Source organism: Choloepus didactylus, chromosome 6 (assembly GCF_015220235.1).
Source record: "Choloepus didactylus isolate mChoDid1 chromosome 6, mChoDid1.pri, whole genome shotgun sequence".
In the NCBI taxonomy this organism is placed as follows: Eukaryota; Metazoa; Chordata; class Mammalia; order Pilosa; family Megalonychidae; genus Choloepus; species Choloepus didactylus.
This window is the reverse complement of record NC_051312.1, coordinates 65,072,477-65,092,824: the sequence shown is the minus strand read 5'-3', so window position 1 is coordinate 65,092,824 and position 20,348 is coordinate 65,072,477. Positions and strand designations below refer to the sequence as shown.

The window sequence follows — 20,348 nt, the reverse complement described above, 5'->3', positions numbered from 1 at the left end:
TCTCCCTTCCCCCTCCAGTGAATTAATATATTCCATGATATACACCATCACTACTGATGGGGGCACTGCTTTTCAATGAGCAGAGATCAGCAAATGGCTATTTCACAAAGAAAAAAATATACCCCGGTAATTTTAATGTGTATTTATCTAAAAAAAAATGGCAGACCCATGTTAATAAACCTTGCTTAGGGAAAAAATAAAATAGTTGCTAAGCCATGGTGAGTAATTAGCCTTTTAGCATCCCCTTTCTTCAAGAATGCTTCCTCCTGTGCTGGTTCTTTTAAATAGCTCCAGTCCTGGCTGCCTTTGTTGGGGCTTGGAAATTGTTCACATATGAGAGAAATTAAGCCCTCATTTAACAGAGACACATGCCTGTCAAGACCAGAGGAACAAAGACGAGTCCCTGGGGCCTGTTCAGCTCCCAGAGGCTGCCACTCATTCTGTTAGCAATGCTGACCCTTTACAGAATGTGTATAAAACCCAATAAATCATTTCATCTGCTGTGCTTCATACATACGAGCTCTGAGCATTTTTCAAAGTGTTTTCTCTTTCTTATACAACTTCACAGTTAATTAAATAATTTAAAAAACAACCTCTTATTGTTTACATTTTTCAGAATGCAATAGACTTTTTTAGTTAAAAAGGTAATGAGGATGTCCCCAAACACTGTCTGCATAAATGAAGAGGCAGGGTCTCCTTAGATTTCACCCCAGATATCATTCCTACTTTTTCTGGTTAATAATTAGAACACTCATTTTGTGAATTGCCAGGACATCTCCCAGTTGCTTTTAAATCTAGATGTAGGAGCTAACCCTGCTAAAACAGAAATGGTATAGGAACAGAATGGGATAGACTTGCTGTCATATTTAATTCAATACATTTTTCCCCTTTGGAGCACATGGCCAACATGTTCTTTCAGGATGGAGATTAGAACGACTACTTAGCAACTCCTTTTACTAGGAAACATGAAATGGCCTCCTTATAAGCCTAGTCAAAATATATTCTAATTTCTAAAGAAAGTATGATATTCTTTGAACTTTCTTATAGAGAAAAGATTTTCTCCACCTTATTGCCTTACTTACTCCTCCCCTCTGGTGAAAAATATGGAGGCTGTGGTGAAAGACTAATGACCAGATTTTAAAAGCCTTTCAGTTTAGATCTATTCTTATCCAAAGTAGAGGGGGGAAGGGCTGTGGGCAAATGAATATTTGTCTACAATTATGAAAATAACTATGTCTTTTAAAAGTAAATGCTTGTTTAACCTGATTGTGTTACATATAGAACAAATTCACCAAAGGCTTACTCTAGTAATTTTAATCTTTCTATAGAAACACTGCGGGTTCCAGGGCTGACGGCTCCAATCCCCAGTATGTAGTGTACCCCAAAATAATAAAAAGCTGGTAGCACAAGGAACTTCATCCTGCTCAGCAGGAGAGAAAAAGCAGATCTGGATTTGATAAGTAAAACCAGACTTACCCAATGGTTATTTGGTAAAGCCCTGCAATTAACGGGGAACATAAACAGTCCAAGAAGCCAGCCTGGCAGTAGTTTCTCCAGAATAGGTTTCACGCATATCTAGTTAGATATTAATTAGATGTACAACTGGTACAAATGCTTTGTGCAAACACAGATAACTATATGTGCCTCAGTATAAAAGAAAAAAATTGAAATAGAAATGCATCAGACTCTTTTACATTCATATTTAAGTACCTTTCTCAAATGATTTATCAATTTTCAAATAATAAATTATTTTTTATTTTTAAACCACAAATCACAACCTGAAGGCCTTAGCAGACGCAGATGTCAGAATGTGGTGGTACCAAAAAAATTAATTAAGTAACCCGTGAAAAAATAAAATAAAGTTTATTTATAAAAAATGACATTAAGGTGAATCGCCTAATAAGAACATGGATTTGCTTAAATAAAACATTATATGCTTCTGTTTTAGATTCATCCCTAAAGCTCTGAAAGATACTGGAATTTTAGTGAGAAATTACCTTATTTACTTCAAACAAAATGAAAGGAAATGAGAAAACCATATTAAGCTATACCACATATCAGAAGTGAAATTCTCTCATTTCTTATCTGGAAGCCAATAAATAAACTGTTGTTGGAAAATTTATTGGGACTAGAAGACAAAACATAACAAGTTAGAAATGAGGAAATGGCCAAAAGAATATCTACATCAACATTATCCTTCAAGCAGGAGACCCATTTCTAGGATGCATAACCAAGAAGTTTCTCCTTCACAGCTTAATTGTTTTCAGACAGTCTGAACCACACTCAACACCACCCCCATAGTTAGACAAAGTTCTTGCCACTTAACACATCTCTTTTCAGTTAAAAATGCAACTTTGGGTGAAAACAAGACAGACTAGGAAAAGGTGTTATATGCTATACATGCCACTGACATAATACTTCAGTAGGATATGCTGTAATTTCCTGCAATTAATATCTTACTAAAGCTATAAGTATTTCTTTCCAAAACTTATAGTATTTTACTTGCACTAAAATTAAGTTGATGTCAACCTTTCCATTATACAGCTTTAATGCCAGGAGTTTGTCATTAGCTACAGAAATGTACTTGCTGAGGCCTGAAAGAAGGCATTTACAGGCACTCCTCCTAAATGTATTTTTCTAAAAATCCCCTCATAGCCATCATTCATGTGGCAGGCCTTATAAGCCATCACAATATCTCATAAAGGAAACTTCAGAATTTAAATCCATTAGATTGTTTAAAATGAGGACATGACTTATGGGGTGGCCAAATTTGACGTTTGCCTTCAAGCAAGATTATCTATTACTCTCTCTCTTCTAAGGACTAGCCAATCCCCATCATCTAGAATCAAAAGAGGAAAGAGTCATGAGAAACTTTAGTGATAATCTTGAACAATAACCCTTGTTATAAATATATGGAAAGTCAGGACCAAAGCAGAAGAGTAATTTGCCAGAAGCCATGTAGTTACTAGCAGAACAAAGACTAGGCATCCTGAGTCCAAGTGGCGGCTTCTTTCTGCCATACTACGCTGCTCAAATACTATTTTTTGCCCCAAGCTGGGGCTGAATACTTTCCATAGAAGGGAGAAGAACAAGGAACCATGCAATTTTTTTTTTTTTTTTTGAAGTTTTGCCAAGAATGAATCAGTAATTGTTCCTATGCCTTCTCTTTCCTGGGCCTGAAATTGTGGCCTCCCTGAGTCAAAGAGAACATTTAAATCCATGGAATTCAGTGTCTCAGGCAAAGTTGGTTGGGAGAATGACTAACAGTTAGGATCAAGTGTAGATACCAGTGAAACAGTCTGTAAGCACTGGAAGATCTATGCCTGAGTGGTTATTTCATCTATCTAGAAACATGGTTATTTTTGATTAACTGGAAGCTCTATCTAAGCAACCAGAAATCACAAATAGCAGTCAAGTCCTGGATTTGGTAACTACAGTCTGTTCCAGGGGTGATCACAAGATCACATGATAGATGCCTGCTCCCCTTTTTTTTTACCTGCATTTTTTAATTTAAAAAAATTAATTATTAAAGTAATGCATTCTTTTCCAGTCTTTTTATCAACACCTATTTTTACACAGGTGAGGTCATACTACATTTACATTGTTGTATTCTGGGTTTTTTCCTCCTACCTAATGGGATTTTTTAAGCATTATGTCAAACCATTAAAAGTATTTGTAAACATAATTATTATAATCTATGACAGCCTATCACCTGACTATACCACAATGAATGTAATACTTTCCTTAATATTGAAAATAAGGCTCTTTTCAATACACATTTTAAAATTTAAAACTATCTTCTATTATTTCTCATACAAAATCAATAGGTATTAAAAAGGTAAATAAAATAAAATAAGAAAAAAATAGCTTAACCATAATTCTACTACCCAAAGACATTTACCAGACATTATACTCTTAATGTATACACTTTGATGTATACAGTAAATCCCAAATTAGGGTCTCTCCGGTCAGGGCCTGCTCCTTCTAAGAAGGAAAGATACTGTATTGATAAGGAGACCACAGTTCTAAACATAGAGCTCCAATTCCCTCTTCTACTGGGCAGCCATTGATCTGAACTCTCCCTCTCACAAGGGATATGTAGGAGTTCCAAGAGTGTACTGTCATCCTAAAACTGTCAGTGAAAGACCATGTCGGAGACCACTGGATTTGACGATCCACACTGGAACTCATTCAGAAAACCTTAACAGGAAAACAGATGTTGTATGGATGCCAACTTCAAGAGCCCAACTTCATTTTCTTTTGCTCTGATTTCCACCCTTGCATTATAGATACTCCAGCCATGGCTCAAATTTCTCCAGTGGTAGACTACATATTTTCTCCACCATTCTGAATCTGACCTGCACTACCTGATCTTCTAAGGTTAACCCCTGGCTAGACTCCATAATGCATACTACTAGCTCACTTTTGCCTGCCCCTCTGAGCTTTTCTGTAGACAAAAATACTAGGTCATCTAATGGTGGCTCCTTTCCATCTTGCCTTCAAGCAGATCTAAAAACCTGAGTATGCACAAAGTACTATAAATTAGGGTAGAGAGAAAAGCTTGGAACAAGTTATACCTGGTCTTAAACATCTACTAGTCACCACTGAGCAAGATGATAGCTCCCTGTCTATGTTCATTTGCTCCTCTCCATCTACTGCTACCCAGACCATTCTTCTACTGTTACCCATGTTGATTCTTCCAAACCCCAGCCTCCACCTACTAATGTGGTTATCTGGGAAGTTTCACCTTTCTTAGTGAAGTATAAGTCAGAAGGAAGTAGGGGCTGATAGCCACAGAATGAGAAAAGGAAACACCAATCCAGGACTGACTGATGTCTTTTATTGAAAACCACTACATAAGGAATGTTTTTCCATTTGTTTCCTTGATATCATCACAGCTTTTGAAAAGGAACAAAAGTTATTAGGCAATCAGTAGAAACGGACATCAGTTTTCTCATTTTCTCCCTTTTCCTACGTATAATCCAGCTAAAGAATACACTAGGAGGAGCCAACATCTGTATGTCTATGAAATGAATGATGCTATTACATTACAATCAAGCCTAGCCTGTTAGAGTCCATTAGAATAGCTTGGCCACCTTGTGCAGATGTTAGAGAAGCAGCCAAGCCAGCCCAGCGAGAGGCCTTTCTATCTGTGCTAATCTCAGGAACTGCAGAAAACACTTCAAGAGAAAAATTTTCCATGGAATGTACATGTAACAAAAGTTACAGCTATGATCTACCTGAGGATGGATTTTTACTTTATTCTGACCTGTGAATTCCTCGACTTCCATTGTTTAATGTTACAACTTTAACATTTTCTTAATGGATGGGTTGGTGGAGAAAATGAATTTCGTTTCTCACCTTTTGTGTCATTTATTTTCTTTTATTTTGAACAAGTAAAAATATCTGACTCTGACATTAATAGCCCTGAGTGGGAGTTACTATATATGAATTAAAAATGGTTATGTCAGTACATTCCCTCAGAATTTAAAAGATATTTCCCTGTGCTATATCAAGTGCCACATAGTATATCAATTTTTATTTTCCACCTCTGAAGTCTGGTATGCATACTGTTTAACTTCTTAAATTATAAGTATAGACATAATTCACAAAAGCTGGGCAAATACTTAGCTTACAGGAGATGGTATACTTAAGATTTATACACACAACTTTATTTTAAACAAGGACTTGTGCATTTTGAGCTACCACATAACTTCATCTATGTTTTTATAAAAAGCTATACAACAAATTGGAAAGGTTCATTTACTATCTCTCTAACTTCACAAACACTATTGATCTTAAAGCAAAGTCCATTTAAGTGTGAAAGATGAGAATCTGACCCTGCTTTTCTAGAATGAAATGTCCTATTCCCTTTGGAACTATCCCCAGACAACTCCATCAACTCCTTTTGTGTGCTTGATAAACCTTATTTTCCTCTCACTGACAATTGAAATAGCTCTCATTTGGCAGTCAGATAACTTGTTGCTCTTTCTTTTCTCTAGATTATCATGGTGATAATGATTATAGTGCATACACATTGATTATCCTATAATCATAAACCTAATTCCTGCATTTTAAATATGCATGTATATGGATACAAATATGCTTATAGATGTACATACAAAATATGTATGAGTATGTTTCTCCACCAGGGACTTTGAGTGATTCCTATATCTAGTCATACAACAACCACAACATCAATGACAACAATAATCAGTCTATAATGACAGAAATGCATTGAGCACTTATTAGGGACTTTATACACATTATCTCATAACTACTGTAAGGTAATATCATTATCTGTTTTTCAGGAATTAGAAAACTCAGGCTCAGAGACTTAAGTAACTTGTCCCACAAACAGTAAGTAGCAAAACAGATCACAGAGCTAATAAATAGTGGAACTGGAATTTAAACCCCGATTTATTTGTCTCCAACTCCTGTGCTGGTTCCACAAAATTTAAACAACATACTTTCTATACTTTTCTTCTTATGGTATACAAATCTAGCTTAAAACTGCATTTAAATTCATATATTCCTCAAATATGTCAAGATGTAATCAATTCCTTAGAGAAATTTTAAAAACTTATTTAAAATAAGTAACAAGATGATGTCCTAGGGCAAAATTCATTTTGTTTAAAGAATTAGCAGTCAAATGACATCTGAGAATTTATTTTCTAAATTTTTTTGTCTTTTTATGAAAGACCATACTTCGTTTTTATTTCCAATATCTGCTCCCAAAGGCACAAATATTCTGATATCTGCACATTGCGTCTCGCCAGTATCCCATATATAAATATAAATCGTCAGTAGAAAAACTAAATTTATTAAAATTGTTTAAAACTTGGCATATTATAAGCTTTCTAGCTATTAAGTAAAATAGCCATGACCAAAGTCACAAAAAGTATATTTCAACTGTTCAAGAATTATCTGTTTAAATTATGCCCCACCCTTTGTCTAGATAGATAGATGATAAAGATACTCTAAACAATTAAGAGTTCATATTTAATCTGCATTACATTCTATAAAGCTGTATTTCTCAATCCTGACTGACCACTAGAATTACCTAGAGAGCTTTAAAAAGTCTCCATGCTGACACTGTACCCCAGACCACTCAAATCAGAATCTCTGTGGATGGGATCCAGGCATCAGTATTTTTTTGTCATATTCAAGTACCCAGCTATTACTTTTGCTTGAGGTTTTTATTTAAGTTGACTTTTTTTTCTTTTTTTCTCATGGATTTATTTTTATTATATTACCGTACATATAATCTAACATTTCCCCTTTTAATCACATTCAGATATATATTCCAGTGCTGTTAACTGCATTCACAGTATTGCGCCACTATCACCACCATCCATTACCAAAACATTTCCATCATTCCAAATAAATAAGAACCCTGTATATTATAAGCTTTAACTTCCCATTCCCCACCTTTAAGTTGATTTTTACTTTTATTTCAAAAAGAAATTTTATATCAATAGCACACAAAGAAAACTAAAATCACTTGTCATAAATAGAAGGTAGTCATGAAATAAATACTATGAAAAGAAAACAGTTCTATTTAAATTCTAGCTAAATTCCTTCACCTCCAAACTCTCCAAGACTAAGATGATTCCCCACCTCCTTCCATTAAAAATCAAGATTAGGACTTCCTAGAATGGTAGTAAAGACTAATACTAAATAACACTCAATGTAATCAGAAAGATCAAGAAACAATAAAAAAAGAAACCACTCTTTCCTTAGGGGATTGATTCAATGTTATGTAATGTCACATGCTGACACCACTTTGAACTTCTGCCCCACTCCCATGCTGCTACACACCACCCTATACCTGAACAGGTAAGACACTCTCCCACTTTCATTAATCCCAGAAATAAGCAGACTTTGGTTTTCCTGAATTTTTAGTATCACTTATTTAGGTGAAACTTGATCAGTGAGGTCTGAGAGAAGCACAAGTAGATAAAGGAGGAAGGGCTACATAGAGGAGCTTGATAAACTGAAGTACAGTGCATGAAAATGAGATTCAGTATCAGGTTTTGGTCTGCTGAATGAGATCTTTGTCATAAGGCCACATTTAGGAAACAGATAGCAAGCTGATTGATAATTCCAGATAGTAGCTCATAGGATCTGGTCAGGTGTCACCTCTTCTTACATCTAGAAGCGCTGTAACTTAAAAAAAAAAAAAAAACAGTCTAGCGTGATTGACTAAAATGGAGTTTCTAATCACAAGAATTTATTTTTTTTTAGCCATTATAGTCCTTGTTATTCATGTTTTACAGCAGCTTTACCTATTCTTTATAATCCAGAAACTTCACTATTAAAATGTTTGAAGCAGGCTATAGAGCATCTATCATTACTTAAAGAGTTAATTAGATTACATAAAAGAAATAATTAGATTTGCATTTTTATCTTGGTTTTAAACTTCCAAAGAAGATCACAACAGCCAGCCTGTGGGCAATTAAAAACAGCATACAGCAGAGAAATAGAAAGAGGAGAGAGGGTCTGTTTTTCCTGGCTAATTCATGATTGAAGATAGAATTACAAAATATTTTAAGGGTTTGCTGAAGCTGGGGGCTAATCCTAGACTTCTAAGCTTTGTTTATAGCCCTTATTACTTTGCAAGAGAGTATCAGATGCATGCACAGTGCCAATAGAAGTATCAAATTACTTTCAATGCATTTATTTGGTCCTGTTCAGAGGCTGCCGGAAGGGGATCCTTGTCCTGATCAATAACACAAAAAAAGGACTATTTGCTAGAGCCAAAACAGGAGCACTGTAATTGCTTTTTGTTAATCAACGCTAAATAAAACAGGTACAATCTAAGACAGAGGGACTAAATAAAGACTGGAAGTCACCTCCTGACTTTTTGTTCTTTGTGTTGGCTGCTCTAGTTATCCTCAAAAGACAATAAATGGAAGGTCCAGGTCTTAAAATTAGAGGTCAGTTCAAAACTCAATGATGAAGCATATCTTCAAATACATTTCTATTATTATTAACCCAGCAAAAAATTAATTAACCAGGTCATGCAGGCCATGAAGGCTAATGTGCAAAGTAATTATTTCTGATCTTTACACAACTATTTCACATAAAAATGGTAGTCCTTATTCTGCTCAGCATATACCCAGAATACCTGTAGTTAACCATACTGCAAGAAACAAAGGCAAGGTTACCTCCTTAAAAGGTGAGAACATCTCAAATTGTTCTGTTTATTCACTTTCTTGCTTATATTAGCCCCTGTTCCTTTACCGGGCGGGAAGAAAGAACACACATTTAATAGTGTTCTATCATGTGACAAAATATATGTACACACACAAAGTACACTGACAGTACACAGGAATTTATTATAATGAAAATAGGAAACACTGTATATGAAAAATATTCATATACTCTTAAGGACAGATGAAGCTACAGTGAAGATGAAAATACTTATTTTTTTGGAAAAGTAAATAAACAACACGTACTACAGCATTTAAAGGAGAAAGTTTTCAGATAAGACAAAGTTCTACAAAGAAACAGCAATGGCATTTAGTTCAGGCCTTCCACAGACTGAGTTTGCCATCTGGTGCATGTATTAAATGATGAGGGGCAGACAATAGACACTGTATACTAATCATAAAGAAAACAAAGCGGTAACAATTTCAAGTTTCACAATTATGCCCAAAAGGGTGTATGTAAATGTATTGACCAAATCATTGGCACTGGTCCAGAAAGCCAAATGCCCAAATAAAATCCCAACCAGCCAGTCCATTATTAAAAGACCATTGTTCAGTCAGTAATGTGAGGAGAGGACAGTGCCTATATGCACACAATACAAGAGCCACTTGAAGAACTCTAAAATTGGGGTCCAAAGAGACATGAATAATTGAGTAACACCATTCATGTCCGAAAATGTAAGTTTCTCACAGTGATATTTTAATGAGCTGAATTACCGTGCAAAGAGTAAGTTCTAGCTGCAAAATGCCATCATTAAATGCGTTCCTATTGATATGGTATAGAAACCAAAGAATGTGGTATATTGTGTCCATGAAGAATGTCTCCTCTAGATTCAAAAACCATGATATGGTCAAATGAATAAATATATGAATGAATCAATAAATCAGGATTCATAAAATATTTTGTTTTGCTTAGAATACTTAGTGGTTAACTAAATACTGTACATATACTTTGATCTCTTTACAACTGTCATATAGATTAAAAGTGAATTTTTGTTATTAGTTAATGTAGCTTGTAAGCAATATTCTTCAAAAGATTGGCTAGGCTACTACGTGCAATGAATGGAAAGAGGATGAAATTTTTGAAGCAGTTATCTATCCTTAAGAATCACAAAATAAAAATTAATATTCGCAATTCCAAGGATCCATAATCCATGATCTATTATTAGTTTTGCTTTCCAGAGACCTGATACAAAGTGTATTATTTATGTCCTGGAAAAACAAAAAACATCTAACTGTTTTCTGAAGTCCACATAGAGGGAAAGGGGTAAATTGCTTAAAATGTAAAAAATTAGAGGTATCACAATTTTCCCCAAAGTACAAACAGGAAGATTTGAATTCACTAAGCAGCCTCTTAAAAGGTATTAATTTTGAAGCATTTTTATAATTATTTAAAATTATCCTGATTTTTTAAATGTTAAAAATTAACTCAGCAAAAATACAAAAATAGTATGTAAGATCATTCATTGTACTGTTTCAACATGGTTTACATGGTCTTAGAAGTATCTCTCTAAAAGTTTAGTTAGGATTTACTAAGGCAAAATTACGTTAGAAATTATATTTAAGGAAGAAAAAATATAACATAAACAAAACTATTTTTATCTGCACATAAAAACTTTGGAAGATTGAAAAGAAAATAAGTGTGGAAATTTTTACAATACTATCTTAATCACGCCTTTTCCTATATCTAATGAAAAATCCTATTTTTCAATTTGTGCAGACCATTGAGGTTTTCATTTCTTTCAGTTATAAAAGGTCCAGATGTGTTTGTGATGGGTTGTTCAAGAGGTTATACACTCTTCCATTTCTTTCTATTAAAGCTTGCAAATTCCAAAAATACAGTACTAATTCAAAAATTGGCATTCTGAAATATAAGTAAAGAACAGTCCTGAATGTGACCATCTGATACTCATCACCCAGAGTCAATTGCTATTGCTTAATCTTGCTGACAATTTTAGCCAGTAAATTCTAGGACTCAAGATTAAAAAAATAAACAAAAAATCTTACTTGTTCAATGATCTCTGCATTCATTTGCTTTTAGAATAGAGGTTAGGTTTTGTTTTAATCATCTGTTTTTATTCTTTGTTCTGATTTATTTTCAAATGTGAGAAAGTGTCTTTTTCCTGATAAAAAAATGTTTGAAGCATTCTTTAAATCTCATATTCTGTTCAAAAATTACATTAAAGTTATCTCAACAATAATCTCTTTCCTCAATTTGATCACATTTATGGTTTCTCAAAAACCATATCTGAAAATATAGTGTAAGGAGTAAGAGTTTTTCAGTATTCACAAATTCTTTGAATGGCCTCTTACTGATAAGATAAATACTGACAAGATATGCAGTAAAGTAGCAGCTCAGGATAGAATGAACAGAAATATGGTTCCTATTGCCTCCTTATTTTTTTTTTAATTAGGCAAGGTGTAGGTTTATAGAAAAACCATGCAGAAAATACGGAGTTCCCACATACCCGCCCTCACACATGCAGTTTTCCCTATTATTAACAATTTGCAAATTGGGTACTTTTGTTACAATTGATGAAACAATATAATTATATTATTAACGATAGTCTATAGCTTACAGTAGAGTTCACTATGTGGTAAAGTCCTATGGTTTTTAAAAATTTTTATTACAGTAACATATACACAACTTAAAATTTCACATTCACATATATAATTCAGTGGTATTAATTACATTTATGATGTTGTGCTACCATCACTACCATCCGTTGCCAGAAATTTCCCATCACCCCAAACATAAATGCCATGTACCAATTAAGCATTGATTCCCTATTCACTTTCCCCACCCTGGCCCCTGGTAACCTATATTCTAGTTTCTAAGTCTATGAATTTGCTTACCTAATTGCTTCATATCAGTGAGATTATGCAATATTTGTTCTTTTCTGTCCAACTTATTTCACTCAACATGATACCTGCAGGTTCATCCAATTTGTTGACTGTATCAGAACTTCATTCTTTTTTATGACTGAATAATATTCCATTTATTTACCATTTTGATTATCCATTCATCTGTTAATGGACACTTGGGTTAATCCCATCTTTTGGCAATTGTGAATAATGCTATGAACATCAGTGTGTAAATATCTGTTTAAGTTCCTGCTTTCAATTCTTGTAAGTATATATCTAGAAGTGGGACTGCCAGGTCATATGGCAATTCTATATTTAACTTTCTGAGGAAACACCAAACTGTTTTCCACAGTGCTTGCCTATTTTACATTCCCACCAACAATGAACTAGTGTTCCTATTTATCCACATCCTCTCCAACACTTGTTATTTTCCATTTTTTTGATAGTAGTCATTCTAATAGGTATGAAATGATATCTCATTGTGTTGTGATTTGCATTTCCCTAATAGCTAAGGATGTTAATATCTTTTTCTGATTTTTGGCCATTTGTGCACCTTCTTTGGGTTATGTAAGTCTTTTGCCCATTTTTTAATTGTCCGGTTTTTTTTTTTTTTTTTGTCCTTTTGTTTTTGATTTGTAGGGTTTTTAAAAAATATATATTCTGGATATTAAATTATTATTGGATAGGTGGTTTCCAAATATTATCTCCCATTCTACTGGTCATCTTTTAATTTTTACAATAGAGTCCTTTGATGTACAATGTATTTTTTTAATTCTGATGAAGTTCCATTAATATATTTTTTTCTTTTGTTTCTTGGGTTTTCATGTAAAGTCTAATAAGCCATTGTCTAACAAAAGGTCCAGAAGCTGCTTCCCTATTCTAGGATTTTTATAGTTTGGGGTTTTATATTTAGGTCTGTGATCTATTTGTGTTAATTTTTTATATGGTGTGAGGTAGGGGTCAACCTTCATTCTTTTGCATATGGATATCCAGTTTTCCCAGTACATTTGTTGGAGACTATTCTTCCCCATGGAATGGTCTTGGCACCCCTGTCAAAACTCATATGGCCATGGATGTTAGGGTTGATTCTGAACTCTCAATTCTATCCCATTGGTCTATAAGTCTGTCTTTGTGCCAGTGCCATGCTGTTTTGACAACTTTGGCTTTGTACTAAGTTTTTAAAGTGGGAAGTTTGAATCTTCCAACCTTGTTCTTCTTTTTCAAGATGTTTTTGATATTTTGGGCCCCTCACCTTTGCAAATAAATTTGAAGATTGTTTTTTCCATTTCTGCAAAGAAGCTGTGGGAATTTTGATTAGGATTGTATTGAATCTATAAATTGCTTTGGGTAGAATTGACATCTTGACAATATTTAGTCTTCCAAACCATGAATACAGACTGTCTTTCCATATATTAAGGACTTCTTTGATTTTTTTTAGCAATATTTTGTAGTTTTCTGTGTACATGTCCTTTACATCCTTGGTTAAACTTATTCCTAGATGCTCAGTTCTTTTAATAGCTATTGTAAATGGATTTTTTTTCTTGATTTCCTCTTCAGATGGTTCACAACTAGCATATAGAAACACTAGTGATTTTTGCATATGGCTCTTGTATCCTGCCACTTTTCTGAATTTGTTTGATAGCTCTAGGAGCTTTGTCGTGGAACTTACAGGATTTTCTATATATAAGATCCTGTTGTCCGCAAATAGGGGAAGTTTTGCTTCTTCCTTTCTAAAGTAGATAGCTTTTTCTTGCCTAATTGCTCTTAGGACTTCCAAGACAAAGGTGAATAGTGTTGGTGACAGTGGATATCCTTGACTTATTCCTGATCTAAGGGGAAAAGCTTTCAAACTTTCACCATTGAGTATGATGTTAACTGTGAGTTTTTCATATATGACCTTTAACATTTTGAGGAAGTTTTCCTCTATTCCTAGTTTCTTGGTTGTTTTTATCAAGAAGGGGTCCTGGATTTTTTTCAAACCACTTTTCTGGGTCAACTGAGATGATTAATTGTTTTCTGTCTTTTCATTCTATTAATGTGGTGTATTACAATAATTGATTTCTTATCTTGAACCAACCTTGCATATCTGAGATACATCCCACTTAATTTTGGTGTATAATTCTTTTAATGTACTGTTGGATTCTGTTTGCTAGTATTTTGTTGAAGATTTTTGCATCTACATTCATAAGGGATATTGGTCTGTACTTTTCTTTTCTTGTGGTATATTCATCTGGCTTTGGTATTAGCCTGAAGTTGGCCTCATAAAACGAGTTGTCAAGTGTTCCCACCTCTTCAATTTTGGAGGCATCTGAGCAGGATTGGTATTAATCCTTAGAATGTTTGTTAAAATTCACCAGTAAAACGATCCGGTCCTGAAGTTTTTGATGACAGACTCATTCTCTTTACATATTATTGGTCAGGTGAGAGCATCTACTTCTTCTTAAGTCAACGCACATAGTTTTTTTGTTTCTGGGAATTTGTCCATTCATCTATGTTATCTGAATTGTTGATCTTCAGTTGGTTATAGTATCCTCTCATAATCCTTTTTATTTCTGTGGGGTTGGTAGTAATACCCCCCCATTTGCTTTCTGATTTTAGTTATTTGCATCCTTTCTGTTTTTTGTTTATTTCTTTCTTTGTTGTCAGTCTAGCTAAAGTTTGTCTATTTTATTGATCTATTCGAAGAAGCAACTTTTGGTTTAGTTGATTCCATCTATTGTTATTCTCTGTTTCACATATCTCTGCTCTAACTTTTGTTATTTCCTTCTTTCTGCTTGCTTTGTGTTTAGTTTGCTCTTTTTTTTCTAGATCCTCCAGTTGTGAGTATGGTTTCTAACCATCCTTCTTTTAATGTAAGCATTTAGAGCTATACATTTTCCTCTCAGCACTACCTTTGCTGCACCCCATAAGCTTTGTCATGTTGTGTTTTCATTTTAATTTGCCTTGAGAAATTTCCTAACTTTCCTGGTAATTTCAATCTTTGTTTAAGAGTGTGCTATTTAGTTTCCACATATTTGTGAATTTTCCCTTTCTCTATTACTGATTTTTAGCTTCATTCCATTTTAGTAGAAGATGCACTGAATAATTTCAGTATTTCTGGATATATTGAGACTTGTTTGTTGTCTAGCTTATGGTCTATCTTGGAGAATGATTCATGTGCACTTGATAATAATGTGTTTACATTGCTGTTGGGTGAAGCGTTCTATATGTGTCTGTTAAGTCTAGTTGGTTTATACTATGATTTGAGTTTTCTATTTCCTCATTGATCTTCTGACTTTATGTTCTATCCATTATTTAAAGTGGTATATCGTAGTCTCCTACTATTAATGTAGAACCATTTCTCTCTTCAGAACTGTCAGTATTTGCTTCACATATTTTGGGGTTCTGCTATTATGTGCATATATATTTCTAATTTCTATATCTTCTTGTTGAAAACACCCCTTTATTAATATATACAGTAATGATCTTCTTTGTTCCTTGTAAACAGTTCTTTACTTAAAGTCTATTTTGTTGGATATTAGTTTAGTAAACCCAGCTCTCTTTTGTTTACTGTTTGCATGGTATATGTTTTTCCACTCTTTCACTTTCAACCTACTTGTGTCTTTGAATTCAGTGTGAGTCTCTTGTAAACAGCGTATAATTGGGTCATGCTTTTTTGAATCCACTCTGCTAATCTCTGCCTTTTAACTAGAGAATTTAATCCAATTACATTTAACATAACTACTGATAATGCAGGATTTTCTTTTGCCAATCTGCTATTTGCTATTTGTGTTTCTTAAACCTTTTTGTCTCTCAGTTCTTCCAAATGCCTACTTTCATATTTATTTGATTTTTTGTAGTGTACTATTTTGAGTCCCCTCATTTTTTTCTGTATATATTTTTAATATATTTTCTTTATGCTCTCCATGGGGCTAGAATTTAATACCCTAAATCTATTAACAACCACTTTTAATTTGTCACCAACTTAACTTTAATAGCATATAGATACACTGTTCCTATATGCCTCCAATCCCACCTTTATGTTGTACTTGTTACAAATTATATCTTTATACACCGTATGTCCCAAACCATAGATTTATCATTACTTCTTAGGCATTTGCATTTTAGAACCTGTAATAAGTAAAAAGTGGAGTTACTTTCCAAAAAAAATCAATATAATACTACTGGCATTTATAATTACCTATATGGTTACCTTTACCAGAGTTCTTTATTTCTTTATTCCACTTTGGCTTGTTATCCAGTGTCCTTTCCTTTCAGTGTAATGAACTGCCTTTAACATTGCTTGTAGGGCAGGTCTTGTGGTGATGAACTCATATATATATATATATATATATATATACACACACACACACACACACACACCTTTTATAGTCTTTGCAAATTAACTCTGTGTTGTCAGGTGCTCTCCTTCAGACTTGAGCTCACTTATCAATTAGATCAGTTCAAGGTAAATGTGAATTGCAGGGTCCTCTCCTGCTTTTCTGAGCCTGTGTCACATCCTCGGCTTGTGTTTGCTGGTGGCTTTAGGATTTCCTCCTTGTACAGAAATTGGAATGCCCCCTCTAATCCCTATGAAATAGACTTCCTGTCCTCCCAGGTACTCTATGACATGACTTAAAGCAGGAAATCCTTTCCTCCAGGCTGCTTTGACTTAATTGTTTCTTACACAGCTCTAGCTATCTGCAAATGCTTCTGCCTGCAGGGCAGGTTCCGGGAAGGTGAACCAGAGAAGAGGTTCCTGATTATGTCACGTTTCCACTGGATAGATAGGCACTGACATACAAGTACTGCAGGATGCGCCTATGGGCTACTCTGCTCCCTCCGGAGCAAAGCACGGAACCCAAATGGGAGTTCACGTCACTCCACTCCGAGCCAGGGTAGGGGGTGGATGAGGGGCCAGCAAAGGAGCCAGGAGCTTCTCCTGCAAGTTTTTAAAGTTGAGTTTTCTTTATTTGGCAGTCACCAGTTACTGCAACCCTTTAACTCTTTTTTCCAGAGTTCTGAGGATGATGACTCTGACAATTTTTGCTAATTGTTCAAAAACTGTCAGGGAACAGACCCTGGAGTGTATTATACCACTGGTGCAACTGTCGACTGGAAGCCATCCTTAATTTTAAAATATGAATTCCTATTACAAAGAGTCCTCTATTTCTAAAATGTATGTAATGCTGATATTTTGAGTCTCTCTATCATTTTGTAATTCATACTGCTGAGTTCAAATGCTAATTAGCTTTGATTTTTAAAATTTAAACAATAAGAACTAACCACAAATTTTAACTGAACATTCCTATGAAGTTCTGTTTTAAGTCCATGTTCTATGGTTTCCTAAAAATGACATCCATTTCATGTAGTCAGGTTATAACCATAAGATCATATGTGATCAGTAAATACTTAACAACGTTTCATGAAAATGCTCTGAATTAATTTGATTGCTTTTCATGCTCAATACCACAGGCAAACATCAATTAAGATAGCCAGTCATTACAAACAACATTGGACTAAGAAGTGAAATATATTAGAAATAAATAAGCAATAAATAACAGTAAAAAAAACATTAATAAGTAACTAATATGAGAGCATATCAGGGAATGCTTACCATTCCTGCTGTACAAACAGAAGAAACAGAGAGAACTAAATGATCAGATTATTTAACACCTACTGAGTTTTTAAAGAGGGCTCTAGAAATAAATGTAGGAAGCCACAGGCTAAAAATCTTGACCTTCACAGCGGGAGACTCACTGAAAATTCAAATAAGGGCAGAACAAGGGAACACCGGGACAGTTATTTAATTAGGGATCTCAGTATGACTCAAAAAAGAGATATCAGGATGAAAAGTTATTCCAACATTTAATTGTAAAAGCTGACAGTCAAAAATGCCAGAGACATTCCATCTTCTCTGCATTTGGACTCTTTGTTTTGAAACACATAGACTTGGATTTGGAATATAGAGTCAGAACCATAAAAACACTGGCTAAAACTTGCTAGTGAAGATAGCTGGACAAAATGCTAAATAAGTTACAGATACTTCCTCAGGCAACAAATCAGTAGGTATTTAAAAAGTAATGACTACTCTTGGAACACTAAGTATGATTAACAAAATGAAGCAAGGATCTAAGTTTATATCACTGGTGTTCATCAATGAGGTAGAATGCTAGAGTAAGATATGACTTTATATTGCTGATTAAAAAATACAAGAGGGTATAATATAAAACTCAAGGAAAGGTATAATATAATTTAGAACAGGCTAGCCTAACTAGATTCACAGATTGCAGCAGGTTAGAAAACATCCACAGCAACCATGAGAAGCAACAGAGTCTCTGGCAGGAGACATAGAACTCTAGGATCAGTATTGCAAGGATTAATCACCAGACAACCAGTTCCTTAGTCTAGCGCTTTCTAGAAATTACATGCTTATGTCTCCATTCAGAAATGGAGATCACTTCTCTAGCCTATCTCAAATAGCTGTTAGTTGAATTACCATCAAGTATCTACAGGAATAATAGACCATTACCTTCCCTTCCCTGAAATTACATCTATATATTGTTACCCTACAAGAAAAAGTGACCTCCTTAAACTGTTATAAATATGCATGAGCATATTCTTTTTCCTTTCCCTACCATAAGCTCCTTGAAGACAGACTCTTATTCATTAATCTTTATATTCCCCTCAGCGCCTAGCAAATTGCACACCTGAAAACAGGAAAGGAGCTAATATTGTTAAAGAACAAAATAATCACTACCAGCTTTTTCTCATGTTATAAGATTCTTCTCATAATTGACCCAATCAGACAGCCCTAACAAGTAAATAAAAGTAAGCTTCTCCCCATAATACAAAGCAGAAAGTGGTTCAGGGTAATAAAAACAGCATCTGTATGCTACCCTGGAAACTAGGTTTCCACTAGGTTGTGTTAGGTAAATGGCAAAAGGAAACAATGATAAGGTTTATTCTCCTTGAAGAATGCTTAGACCACCACCTAGTTGATATTTCCTACATGCTTTTACACAATTGTGTATAACATCTTTGAATAACAGCTCTATTGGTACTGTTTATAAGAGAAGAGTGCGTTACAGCATTTTAAATTCCATTCTCAAGGAAGAAAGTATCTAAGTATAATCAGACCAGAGTAATAAAATACACTGACCTGGATCTGTTGCTGCAGGAGATTAATTTTGTGCTGCTGTTGCAGAAGTTGCTGCTGTTGTCTTGCAATCTATCAAAAATAAAGTTTCATTAAGTTAAAATGAAATGCTTACACCTTTGCCATTACTTCAGCAATCTCTCTTGGTGTTATAAGAATACTTTTCTGCACTTTTGTATAAAAAGGTTCCTATAAAATGATAAAGGCAGATTCAGATAGTTGGAGAAAATAAAAAATTTCAACCAAGTGCCATCTCTTTGCTCACCCCTAAGTCTTTATCTGTATGTGAACACGACCACTTTGTATTGCATTAGTAAGCAGTTCACCTATCTCTGCACTGGTTGTCTATCTGAAAAGAATGTGAATTTACAAATCCGATCCATAGAGAATGAAGACAGGACAAGTCTAGCTGCATTGTCCTAAGAAGCTTCACTTGGATATAAAAATTAAAATCCGTAAGTTAAGACAGGAAAGAGCTCTTCTATTACTGAACAAGATGGTTTACTTTGGTTGAAGCCTCTTCTGAGGAAAAATTTTCAGAACTGACATATTTTCAAAAGAGTACCGAAAATACATCAAAAAAGTCAAAAATATTTGTTGTTGATGTTGTGTAAGATGTATCAACCATTATTTAAAACAAACTAATGTGTAGTTTAACATTTATCCATTTATGCTTTTAATAGTAATGTGTTAATTTTATAGTACACGATCCACATGAAAGTTTTATATTCCCTTGTTTCATTCAGCAATCAAATTCAACATCTTAGCATGTCATCTGCTCTATAAAAAGAAATATTAACCGCTTAATACAAGCTCTATTGAGGACTGAATCTGTCCTTCAGGAAGGCAAACAACTTCCTTAGGATAATGGTGTTTACCATGAGGCATGAGTCAGCACTGGGCTGCTTGATGCCTCAAAAGCTGAGCTGCTAAGCTTGAAGCTAAGGGGAATGCTCCCCAGTAAGAGTACACTCACTGCTAAACTAGGAGAATCAGAGAGCACTAAGAAGAACTGGTTTAGTAGTACTCTAAAGGCAAGAGTTAGGGCCTTTTCTTCCTATTTTTCCCTATTTCCAAAAGCCAGTTTTCCAGAGTGGACAATGTTGAAAGTGGAAATGAGACCAGCCCCACCC

The 20,348-nt window shown here is 34.5% G+C and overlaps 1 protein-coding gene across 16 annotated transcripts in view; it reads right to left on the bottom strand.

The window, feature by feature from the left end:
* The window catches only part of SOX6 (SRY-box transcription factor 6), a 652,380-nt gene that overhangs the window by 197,392 nt on the left and 434,640 nt on the right, over window positions 1–20,348 (bottom strand). For all 16 annotated transcript variants that reach the window (XM_037839347.1, XM_037839348.1, XM_037839337.1 and 13 more), the window contains one exon: window positions 19,219–19,287. In XM_037839347.1, coding sequence (XP_037695275.1) covers window positions 19,219–19,287 — 69 coding nt within the window. The remainder of the gene's footprint in view (window positions 1–19,218; window positions 19,288–20,348) is intronic.